Source organism: Pomacea canaliculata, linkage group LG7 (genome assembly GCF_003073045.1).
Source record: "Pomacea canaliculata isolate SZHN2017 linkage group LG7, ASM307304v1, whole genome shotgun sequence".
Taxonomy (NCBI): domain Eukaryota; kingdom Metazoa; phylum Mollusca; class Gastropoda; order Architaenioglossa; family Ampullariidae; genus Pomacea; species Pomacea canaliculata.
Window position 1 is genome coordinate 8601453 of NC_037596.1, and position 12222 is coordinate 8613674.

A 12222-nucleotide genomic window follows, 5' to 3' on the forward strand; every position below is an offset into this window, starting at 1 on the left:
CGAGCCTGCCAGGATTCGAACCTGGAATCTTCTGATCCGTAGTCAGACGCGTTATCCATTGCGCCACAGGCCCTATTGGTATAACAGTTGAAAATAACTTATTTATAAATAAGAATACTTTTGATCTTATTACTTTATTACTTTTTTCTGATCACGGATTAATCACAGTGCTTGAATATTGAACTATGCTTGTCATTTCATGCACTGTTGTTTAAACAGTACACTAAAGCGGGACAAGAACGTTATCTAAGGGAACCTACTCTACTGAGCTGTTTAGTAACTTCCGGAGTATTAAAAAGATCGGCTGATACGAATGAAAATGGTTGTGTTTCGTGTTGACCCCTGTGGGATTATATGCATCTTAATTACTTATGGAGCTGTTTTTTATGCTGATTATGTGATAGTTAAACATCTCGTGATTCCAACCATGTCAGATACGTAAGTGAAAATAAGATCTTTGCTAGGATGTTGTGTATCTTAATTTTGTGTCGTCTGCAGTGCCATTGCAAATCATACTCAGTTAATTTCACAAAACACTAAAATCTTATTCTTCGTATCTGCTAATGTAAATGTAAGTATTACTATTGCAGGTGAACCACTCTTTCAGACTATAGCTAAAAGGAATGCTAATAATTTTAACTGATAAAGAACTGATGCTTTTTGTAGCAAGGTAAATCTGGGGAACGTTGTCATTAGATACGGAAGTTTGAGTTCACTATCTACGGTAGTTAATACCGCCACCTCCCACCAGAATGTGCGTTCTCCTGTATTGGTTTAAAATTCTATACCCGTTAATAGACAAGCCAATTATATAGCATATACTGTGTGTACGCGCGCTCGTGTGTGTGTGTATATCTGATCCTAGCAGCACAGATCGAATACCAAAACGTTACGGGTCCCACAAAAAGCATTTGGGGCCCATTTACTTATCTAAAAAGACCTATGAATTTTCAGAATTCTTTGCTGCTATAGGGTCATTATGGATCTCTCATCTTATTTTACCATGCATATGCCAAATTCATATACAACGTCATTGCCAAACAGGAGAGTTAGCCTGTAAATATGAGCATGCATGGTCACTTTTAATGAAAGTAAAAGTAAATAATCTTTCTTTTCTGTGTTGCAGTTTATGGGGTGCTGTCAATGTGGTTATTTTCAATACTATCGTTTTTCTTATTACTATGTCTCATTTGCGAGCTGTTTTGTCAGACCCTGGTGTTGTTCCTCTACCATCAGCCAGCATGGATTTTTCTGACCTTCATTCAAGTCAGCCTCCTAAGAATACAACTGTGAGTATGTTCTGTGAGTCTGCTTCACTTGTTGGTTAAAATTTATGCAAGTTCTTCAACATTCATTACAGTTGAACAATAAACACTGGCAACATATTTAATACAGTCAAGAAGTTTTATCAAACGTCATTTAGATTCAGGTAAGGCAACCATCATATGCAAGCATTAACACCATATCAGGCATTATATGTTAGTTTTTGCAATGTGTGAAGCAAATCCAGAGTAGATTCAATTATATAACACCAGAAAACCTACAGATTTACCAGTCATGGGAAGAGATTAAAGAGGAGTGCCTAAAGGGAGCAGTCACCTAGGCATTGACAATGACCCATTTAAGATGCTCAAGCAGGATAGGGATGAAAAAAAACAGCCTACCTCCATCTGGAACTGCCGAGCATTATCCTTCCGCAGGAAGACCCGTATCTTCAACACCAATGTGAAGGCAAGTCCTACTGTATGGTTCTGAAACCTGGAGAGTGACAACAAACACCATCAACAACAAGTTTACCTTCCGATGCCTACACCATATTCTGGGAATTAAATGGCAAAAAGATCTCCAACAGCAGCCTGTAGAAAAGAACCAACCAGAATGCCACTGGCCAAGACATCAAAAAGCACAAATTGGGCTGGATTGGACACACTGCGCAAACCAGCTGACACCATTGCCAGGCAGGCACTTGACCGAAATCCTAAGGGGAAGAAGAGATTTGGGAGACCAAAGCAGACGTGGGAAAACAGTTGAGAGGATAAGGCAAAGGACATCGAAAGCACATAGGCCCAACTAATGAAGTGCTGCGCAAAACCGGGTCCACTGGCGAGGTGTTGTTGCAGCCCTATGCTCCTTGAGGAGCAACAAGGAATAAATAAAAAAAAGATGTTGTCACTAGTCATACTTTTCCAAAAAATAAAGGAAACAGAAAACTGTGCCAGAACTGTTGAATAAAAAGCATAATCAACTACCCAAGCAAGGTGATGCTGAACTTGCTGAGGACTGCTTACAGAAGGACCAGGTTGGTTTCAGATCAGGTAGGAGCACATTTGAGCAGATCTTCAGCTGTCACTTCCTGATAGACAAATATCTTTAGCATCAGCAGAACTTTGTCGACTCTGAAAAGGTTTTTTTTTACAGAGCATGAAGGGTTTTGGGATTTGATGCAAAAATTCAACATGAAAAAGAGTCTTGACCAAGTCATGGAAGTGCTAGATAATAGCTCAACAAGTGAAGAGGTGCTGAGTAACCAAATGGGACCTTTCTTTCACATGACAGTAGGCATCTCTCAAGGGTGTCCTCAATCACCTGTACTGTTCAGCATCTTATAGAACATCATGTACGAAAGCATTTTTAATCAATGGAAGGCTGATTTGAAATCTATGCTTTGCAGACAACACAACATTGACTTGATAGCAGACATTAACAGAGAAATGCAAGACCTTGTCAACAGACTGACAGTTCAAACATATGTGGAATGGAGACCATCTTTAACAAGAGTTAAGTTGTGGTCATTGGCAAAGGCAAAGCAGAGATCCACATGAACAGAGGGCTGATCAAAGAAGTAAACAGTTTTAAGTAGTTAGGGAGCCACCTTTTCCAAAGATGACAGCTCCATGACAGGCATTAGGATGGTGACAGCAACAGTGGCAGAAGGAAATTAATGGCAAGAAGAATGCCTATCACCCATATTTACCAAGAGGGCCCATTACCCCTGTCTACCTAGTGGCATCAAAAGTTCCCATCACCCATATCTACATAGTGGCAAGAAGAATGTCTATCACCTATATTTATTTAGTGGCAAGAAGAGTGCCATCTGCTACTTACTTAGTGGTAAGAAAAATACCCATGATTAGTGGTAAGAAGAATGCCCCTCACCAATATCAATTTTGTTTTGCAGGCTGATGGATGGACAGTCTGCATGAAGTGCGAGACATATCGTCCCCCTCGGGCACACCACTGCCGGATCTGCCAGAGATGTGTCCGCAGGATGGATCACCACTGTCCTTGGTAAGTGTCCTTCCTATGTTACCTGCAAGTTAGTCATTCTTATAATAACAGATAAATAACAGTAAATGGAAAAGTATTAATGATACTGAAAAAGTTTATCAGTGTAATATTATACATATTTAATATGCATTGCATAATATGCTTCTACCTTGTTGCTCCAAAGAATTTGAACTCCAGCAAAGAAGATGCATGAATACATATACCATTTTGTATATTTCTTGAGAATTTTACTAAGAATGTTTTAGTTCCTATGAATAACCGAAAATGATATGGTGCATGCATGTCTGCATGTATGTGTGTGTGTGTGAGACTGATTTTTTGTTTCCAGGATAAATAACTGTGTGGGAGAATACAACCAAAAATTCTTTATTCAGTTTTTATTTTATGTTGGTAAGACATTTTCCTCCTTATGAAGTTTGTTCTTTGAAATAAATAAGTCAAATGCAGGAATACATTATAAAAGAAGGAAAGCTTGTATGTTTTTGCACTATGAATACTATACACCCTGTTTAATTTTAGTATAAGTATTATTTGCACATGTAACAGTTTTCATACTTAATATTTGAAAGAACAGTGTGCATGTGTGTGTTTATACATATATATGTACACACAGCGTATATATCTTGTCATATATAGCGTATATTATATATAGTATAGTATAAACATGTATAGAATATAGTGTATCTGCTCTTTGTATGTAGCATAACAGTGCAAGTGGATTAAGCACCGTGGTGATTAGATACATTGGTGATTAGTGTTGGGTCCCAGTATTACAAGCATTTTCTATGTATGAAATGTAAGGGCTACTCAGACCCCGTTAAAAAATAGAAGTTCTATTGATCAAGCAATGAAAAAGTATTCACCAATTCTGATCTTGGTCCCTGATATCAAGAAACTCTGGAATTATTACTGTTATATTCTTGTGCTTGTAAATATTTATCACAAACATATGTAATGTAATATAAGTAATAAAGTATCAGCTATATTTCTGCTTTGCATGCTGTAGATATTTGCTTTTATTGTCACTGAAGCAAGCCACCCTTTACTTTAAGTGCATCTGATGATCACATTTGTCACTAAAACCTGATTGTCTGCAGGCCTGGCCAGTCTTCATGCCATCACCTTGGTGATTATCACCTGGATTTTAGACCCTGGTGTCAAACAAGATGTCAAATACACAAAACTGTGAGTGTTCATCCTGTGATGGTGTCAGATAACAACTGCATGTATTGTTTGTTAATCATGCTTGGTTTATTGGCAGAAGAAGCGTCAGATTTGGGAAAGAATTGTCAACTGAACTGCATGGAGTTAATGGACTAGTAGGAGTGGAGCACTGCAGCTTTACATTTGTTGAGAACTAAGCATGGCCAAAAATAGTGTGCAAATGTATGGTCTGGCAGGAACAGGTTAGTAAGCCATAATATGGAAGGGGTTGGAATAAAGGCAGTGTGTAAACATAGTAGAAATTAGGTCAAAAGCATTGTTGGACATCAGGAAAGAAATACAAGAATTGCAGATGATGATGATGTGATATGAAACATAGCTGTAACTCACATTGGAATCTTTAAGTGCATTAAAATAATAAAGAATAACAAGCCTTGTGGGGGAGAAAATGAGCAGATAAATAAGAAAAGCACAAAATAATGTAAGGAGATGTCTCATACAGATCTTAGAGAAGATGGGGTTGGTGGGTAGAAGGAGAAATCTACCAGCCTTCTGTATTTGCTGTAAAAGAAACTGATGAAAGAAATGTGTTACACCTAACTTGATGTGGAAACAGACAGAACAAGAGCATGGGGGCAAGAAGGTGAAAATGCTGGGAGCCACAGAGAAGAGCGTGAGTAGCGCTCAACATGTTAAGCTTTATATCAGGTACACGAAGTACATCTGCACATATGTTGAGCATGAGTGGTGCTCAGACATGTCAAGGGTTAGACCATGGATACAAAGTGCTTCAGAATATATTGAGTGAAAAGACTTTCTTGATGGCCTAGGTGTAAAAGTTCAGAAAGATAAAGACAAAGCTATGAATGAATGTAGAGTGAACAAATATTTACATGTATAGAGGTATATAAATGAGAACTACACAAGCAGTCTGATGAAAGTGATGGTTGGGATGGGGTGCTGTGGAGCAAAGCTTCCAGACCAGAACAGTTAGGATGGTTCTGCTACATGATTGTGAAGCTAATACCTTGTTATAAGTAGATACCCTGCCATCAAATCAAATATTTGTGGTATAGGGCAGAGAGGTATGGTTACATTGTAGAGTCTAACCAACCTCATCTTTGCCACCCAAGACCCAAAAGGTAAAGATATCTTTAGGATCTTTCTTAGGAACACCTTAGTCTTTTGAGCTCATTGTGCTTAGAGAGGGATTTGTGTGTTTCTTTCTCGGTGGTGATATTGGCAGTGTGAACAATAGCTGAATATCGTTGCTTTTCTTCCCAGGACATACAGTTTGGCTCTGTTCCAGTACAATTGAATACAGTGTAGGTTTATTATCTCATGGTGGAAATTAGTTATATATTCAGCTGTCAAAGCATGCAAATCACATTTAAAATAGCATTACAGGCTCAGCATTCACATAAAATTCAACACTTAGCATCAAAACAGACTGATAACAAAATACTATTCTTTACACGCTCTACGCATGATTGTACTTGTGTGCAAATATGGAAAAAAAAAGGAACTTCGTTAGTTATGTGCTAACTTAGAATTTGTTTTGTTGTTTGCTTCCAGAGTTCACTCCATCATTTTGGTCATTGAGTCAGTCATCTTTGGTCTCTTTGTTATGGCAATTGGATGTGATCAGGTTAGGAAAAAGAAATCCAACAGATTCATAACTATAGTTTCAACACACAATCTCAGGACAGTGTAATATGGTAGCATGGGGTTACTGCAATAGTGAGGAGTGTCTGGTGTCCAGTGACCCTATTCCCTGTAGTTTTCCAGTTTGTGTGTGCGTCGGGCCCCAGTCCAACCCCATGCTACCATAGTAATGGCAGAAAATGGGTACTAATAGAAAGGTTTAAGTTTTTGGTACTCAAGAGATTGTTCAAATACCTGTCTGCTGTTATTTAGCTTTTTGACTACTGTGGAAGAGCCACTATGACTGTAATGTAAATGTTACAACAATATTACTGTTTCCCAGGCTTTTCATAAGCTCATGAGCACACTGTGTAGAATGGTTAGTGAGCACCATTTTAGAGGTTCAAGTCATTTATACAAAAAACTCAATTAGACCAATTTTCCTTTATGTAAAACCTTCATGCACAGTTGTGAGGATTTTTGACAGATTTCATCTATCTTGACGATGAGACAGCAGTAGAGCACGTCAAAAAGGATGGGAAAAGAAGGCTGTCCAAATCTAAAATGGCTTTATGTCAGGAAATATTTGGACGAGGTGAGAAGTTGGTCTGTTCCTTTCACTGCCTAAATACTTTCTTCTTTCTTCATTTCTTTCTTTCTCCTTTTCTAAAAAAAAGTTATCCCATCGTCATATAATGGGATATTTAAGGAGATATTTAAGTGAGATAAACTTGACAAATCTCTGTAATATTGCCTATCTAAAACCTGTAAGAAAACACATTTATAATCTAAGAGGCATCTAAGAAAACCTTAATATCTCCTTTACATAAATCAGTATAGGGGTAGGCCAAATCACTTTTGTCACACAGTATCCTTATCATGATAGAAGCAATGGCAGAATAACATTAATGATAACAAACTTTCTTCTGTCCTGCTTGGTGATTTTTTTCCTAAACCTATTAATATAATGGATCACTACCAACAATTTAGGTCATTAGAGCTGTTTCTTCAGTGTTTAGTATTTCTGTTTTCGCGGTTTCTTCAGTATGTTGCTTTTTCTGCAGGACATCCTGTGACATGGCTATGTCCAATTCAGTTCTCCTCACCCCCTCGAGGCAGTGGAAGCCAGTCGTATGCAGTCTGATGGCGGTGTACACCTCTTCTCACCTTTACACCCCTTGTGTGACATGGGGTGGACATGCAGTCCATTAGTTTTCTCATAAAAACCATTTCATGTTGCAAGTGAATTTTCTCTGTGCACCTCAATTTATTCATTAGTTACAGAGGTTACTTTTGTTGCTAAACTGGATTTATGGAGGATAAAATTATAGCAGATAATGTGTTGTGTTGGCTCAAGCACATGTAATGGCCTTCAAACTGAGTAAGGCAAATGTTATTTTTCAGTAATATAGAACTCTTTAGTTAGAGGTTTACAATGTTCCTTTACCCTTACTTTTTAATTATTGCTGTTAGTATTCGAAATGTCTTTGTCAGTTATTGTACATTGTTTTCATCCATGTGTCTGTAACTTTTGTTTTCATACAATTCTCACGTAGGAAGCATTGGCTAGAACCTGAAATCATCTTTGCATTTGTTTGTATTAGGAGATTTACATTTCAGCAAAAACCACAAAGATAACACTTTTTTCTCACTTGGGAACAAAGTTTCTCTTGTGAAATGGCAGAATTGTGAAATCTGTGGCATTTCAGGAAAACAAAATATTTCCAAAATATACTAGTAATTATGACTTTTTGTCTGCAAAACTCATTCATCATGTTAGGAATTTCACTTTCAGAACTTGAATCATTTTAAAATATTGGGTTTGTACATGTTTTGGGGGTTCTATTTTCTGTCATTGCAGACTAATTTTTGTTTGATTTTATTTTAGTATGGTATTTCTTTCACAAATACTATAAAAATATGAAGCTACATCATCAGTGATATTTAAAAAAATGCTCAAGATTTTAAATATTCATTTTGGGTTGTAAGGCTAGCAAACTGAACAAACATCAAAATCACTTTATCTGGCAGTTGTATTCCATATAATTTATACATGTACTATAAATGCTATTTATAAATGTATCATCACAACATACATCATCATATTCATCAAACATCATCAGTCGTCATCCATCATCATCATCATCAGATGCTAATACTTTGTACATTTCATGTATAATTGGTGTGAATACTATTGAGAATAAGAATTATTGTTACCACCATCATCAAAATGATTGTATATAATTGTTAGCAAAGTAGTATTAAAATGGTCGATCCAAATTTTTCATTATATTCATTGTCAGCACACAATACCTCGGTCCTGGTATTTAAGATTTATTGCAGAAAGTGTATAAGGTCTTACCTTAAGAGAAATGTTATCAGAAATCAGGTGACTAGGAAACCATCCAAATTAGGAAGGAAAAATTTGTAATTGGAGGAAAGAGGCAGTAAAGTACTTGCCAGGTTATGCTTAGGAGAATACATTGCATTTGTGGATGGTTTTGTTATAAAAAGAAAATGATTGCCTGAGAAGGGAAATGAAAAGCGACTGTCCTCTTAACACCTGCAGCATAAAAAAATGGAAAAGCAGCAGCCAAGAAAGGCCATAACTACTGCCATTAACACTTTCACAGGCAGCGTGTTCCACTTCTTAACTGATTTTTATCATGATGATAATCTACACATGTAAAGTGAAATGTGAACAAGATCCCATTAAGTAACAAAAATTTTTTTTAATTAAATATTCATTAACTAATAAGATATGTTTTGAAATAACTTGATAATGATTATCAGTCAACAATCATTTCAGTGGTTGAACTTGTGAATAGTTGTTTTTGCAATCTACTGTTTATATGTACATGATGAGGACACTTGTTAGCGAGGGCTTGTATATCTGGATTGACGTTTACATGATAGGGCAACAGGCTAGGTAGGGCTGTGTATGGATTCTGAAAGTGAGCAGGGCAGCCTCAGTCACTGGAGTTATTTCCATACAAATGCCCTTAAATTTAAGGGAATGGGTTCTTCTATATACTTTCATGTATTGAAAAGATAATACAAATGTTGGCTATTCTTATTACTAAAATACAATGGCATGAAAAATGATTTGAATTCTCTCTCTTCTTTGAATCTTCCTCAGTGCGCCTTCTGCTTCCTGTCCAACAACTGTCTGCATTTTCGTCTGATTTTGTCATAATACACCTGAGGCTTAATTTATTGCATAGAATAGATGAAGATGATCAAGTTCTAGGATTGACATCAGGAATGTTACTATTCATTCATCTCTTTTCTTCTTTTAAACACTTAGTTTGACCTCAGGGACCATTTCAGAACAGTTTTATGATCATAAAGGAGATATTAGGACTTCCAAGTCTTCCAAGTTTTGAAGTGGGACTCTTACACTAAAGAAGGACAAATATCAAAAATAGTAGGATATATAGTCTAGTTTATTCCTTGTTACTCCTCGAGGAGCATAGGGCCGCAACAACAACTCGCCAGGGGACCCGGTGTAGGGAAGCCCCCCTTAGTTGGGCCCATGTGGTTCTGACGTCCTTTGCCTCGCTCTCTACTGTTCTTTTCCAAGTCTGCTTTGGTCTCCCAACTCTCCTCTTCCCTGAGGTATTGAAGATGCAGGTCTTACTTATAGTGCTCAGGAGTTACAGATGGGCCGTAGCTGTTGAAAGCATGCCTGGTCCTGTTGATGTGGGTTTTGATGTCATTGTCTGCTCCACCATCCTTGTTGACAATGCTCCCCAGATACACGAAGCGGTCTGTTTCCAGGATGTTCTCTCCTTGAAGATGGATTGGGTCCTGCTTGTTGTTGATTCTCATCACTTCTGTCTTTTTTCTGTTGACCTTTATGCCAGTCTTCCCAGTTTCCTCTGCTAGCTTACTCAGATTGGTTTGTGCATATTGCTCCCGATGATATAGGAGACTAATGTCATCTGCAAAGTCCTCTAGCTGTTTGGTGAAGGTCCGCTGGATACCGGTGTTGTTGTCTTGGGATAGATTGTATGATCTTAATCGGCATTGTTTCTTATATCTCAGACATATCTCTATGCATTGGTCCTAAGGGATGGAGAGTGGACATCGTCAGTTGTTTTTTTTTATCCAAACATGGTTGGACATTTAATGCATTAATAAAATTGTTATACTTTTTGCCATTCTGTGTTTGCTCCATTTATTTTCTATCCACTTTTCTAAACAGGTTCCTGGAAATTTTTCAAAGGATAATCTTAAATGTAGGGTTAAATGTACACAAATTGTATTACAGATTATGTCTGAGGTTTTCCCTCTGGGAAGAAATTTTTTTGGCTTGTCATGTGATGTGTAGGGCAGTTGGGGGTGCAGTGGCTAAAGTCGTACTGACAGTGAAAATTGGTTGTCATGGGGCCAACTCTTGGCTCTGACAAGCCCTTCCCTGTGTACACAACACTTGTTTATGTGCAAGCACTCTGGTTTCCTTCACCCTGTGTGTGCATGAAGGTGCATTTGATGCATACCCTAGAAAGGCAAGTTTCTCACACTCCCTCATGTAGTCACCATACAAGGTGCTTTGACCCTTTGTTGGATTAAATTACTGCATGAATGATATGTATTATTATCATAACTTGAGTTATATGTTCATCTTACTGCTTTTTTTCCCATTTTTGCAGTTATTTCTATAAGCACACATGGGCATTGACTTCAACACTTCTTGTTTTTCAACTTACATGATTTTTGCATAAAATGCCTACAGATGCACAATCATGGTATCAGATATTTGCATGCAGGCAAATCATGAAGGCTCACATCTCTTTATCTTAAACTTGGCAGCTAGACTTAAAAACAAAATTCTGACCAAGGTCTTCACTGTTGCTAGCTGTAACAAGTGCTGCAGGACACTACTATCTGAAAGTATCTGCCATTCTTGCACAGAATTCTCAGAGATACACTGTGTGGATTGTGGGCAGGACAGGTCATCCTGACCACCCCAAGCTTCAACTTTTTTCCTGTCATCAGGCAAATTCATGCTTACTTCATAGAAGTCATCAAAAAATGTTTCAAAGACTACGAAGAATGTCAAGATATGGATGTAAAGGTTACCACCTTTTGCAGCATTTTTCTTTTGTCCTGTTCTTGGCGTACATTTGCATAGGTTGCTGATGGTCTGCTATAATTAACTGTGCCAAACTCTTGCAGCAACCTTTATTTTTATGTCAAGGTTGCAGGCAGATTGAATACGTACACTTGCAGAATGTTTGTGGTGCAAGAGTTAAATTTGTGGTAGCACAGTAACTATTCTTTGGATAAATTTTAGATTATTGCATTATTTTGTATAAATAACTTATTTTTGCACATTCAACACCAATAATCCATGAAGATGTGTACGAGTGATGTCACAACTGCAGGAAACAATGGAAAAATCAGTTACAAAGAGAAATCACATTATATGAAGTAAACTTTTGATGCAATTTATACCATGCAACATCTCCCTTTAATTTTTCTCTTTTGATAAAGCCTTTCACATTGGGGGGGGGGACCCCACAAATTAGGGCTGACAAATTCCACATTTATATTTGTGCTGTCCACATTAATTTGTTGTTTGATTTTTTTTATCGAATGAGGTTAATGACTGATATTGATTCTTAAAAAAGTCTGCCCAAAGCTTACCTATGAATGTATTTTCTGCCTTCTTGTAGACTGTTGTACATTTCTTATGGCAATTTGCAGAGTTTAAGTTAACATGGGTGATAATTGCATTTTTAACACAGCCTGCTTTATAAGTATGTCTGAAAGTGTAGATGAGAGCGTGGAGATAACTGGAGACAGTGGCTGTTAGTGTGATTACATTCCACCTTAGGTAATGTTCTAGAAAAAGATACTGTAATATTTACATTTGCTAAGTAAGCAGCACCAATTTGCAAAGAAAGATGGTGCTGTTTACCGTCAGTGTTGTCTGTGCTTACATTTATGTAGTCATTCCCATGTGAATAAAGCGCCATGTTTTGTGATTTTAATTTTTGTTAGGTTTTGGTTAGAAGAAACTATTTTGCAATGGAATGTTCTTGAATTTTCTTATCAAAATTTTTATCTACTGCATATCACACACACACACGTAGACCCTCACACATTTAAATGTACACA

At 37.3% G+C, this 12222-nt stretch overlaps 1 protein-coding gene and 1 non-coding gene across 3 annotated transcripts; one reads left to right on the plus strand and one right to left on the minus strand.

Moving 5' to 3' along the window:
* On the minus strand, nucleotides 1–73 carry Trnar-acg. The gene has a single exon. It is a non-coding gene; the product is annotated as a tRNA-Arg (tRNA).
* Nucleotides 74–282: 209 nt separating this feature from the next.
* Nucleotides 283–12095, plus strand: LOC112569698 (palmitoyltransferase ZDHHC3-like). 2 transcript variants are annotated; one of them, XM_025247586.1, is made up of 8 exons: nucleotides 283–438; nucleotides 1127–1289; nucleotides 3179–3288; nucleotides 3617–3678; nucleotides 4386–4473; nucleotides 6028–6100; nucleotides 6584–6691; nucleotides 7161–12095. In XM_025247586.1, exons 1-7 carry the CDS (start codon nucleotides 314–316, stop codon nucleotides 6614–6616), a joined length of 654 nt encoding a protein of 217 aa, XP_025103371.1. In that variant the 5' UTR covers nucleotides 283–313; the 3' UTR covers nucleotides 6617–6691; nucleotides 7161–12095. The 2 variants fall into 2 exon arrangements, with proteins under 2 accessions (XP_025103371.1, XP_025103372.1); XM_025247587.1 differs by lacking the exons at nucleotides 6028–6100; nucleotides 6584–6691; nucleotides 7161–12095 and adding an exon at nucleotides 4955–5404.
* The last annotated feature ends 127 nt before the right edge of the window (nucleotides 12096–12222 follow it).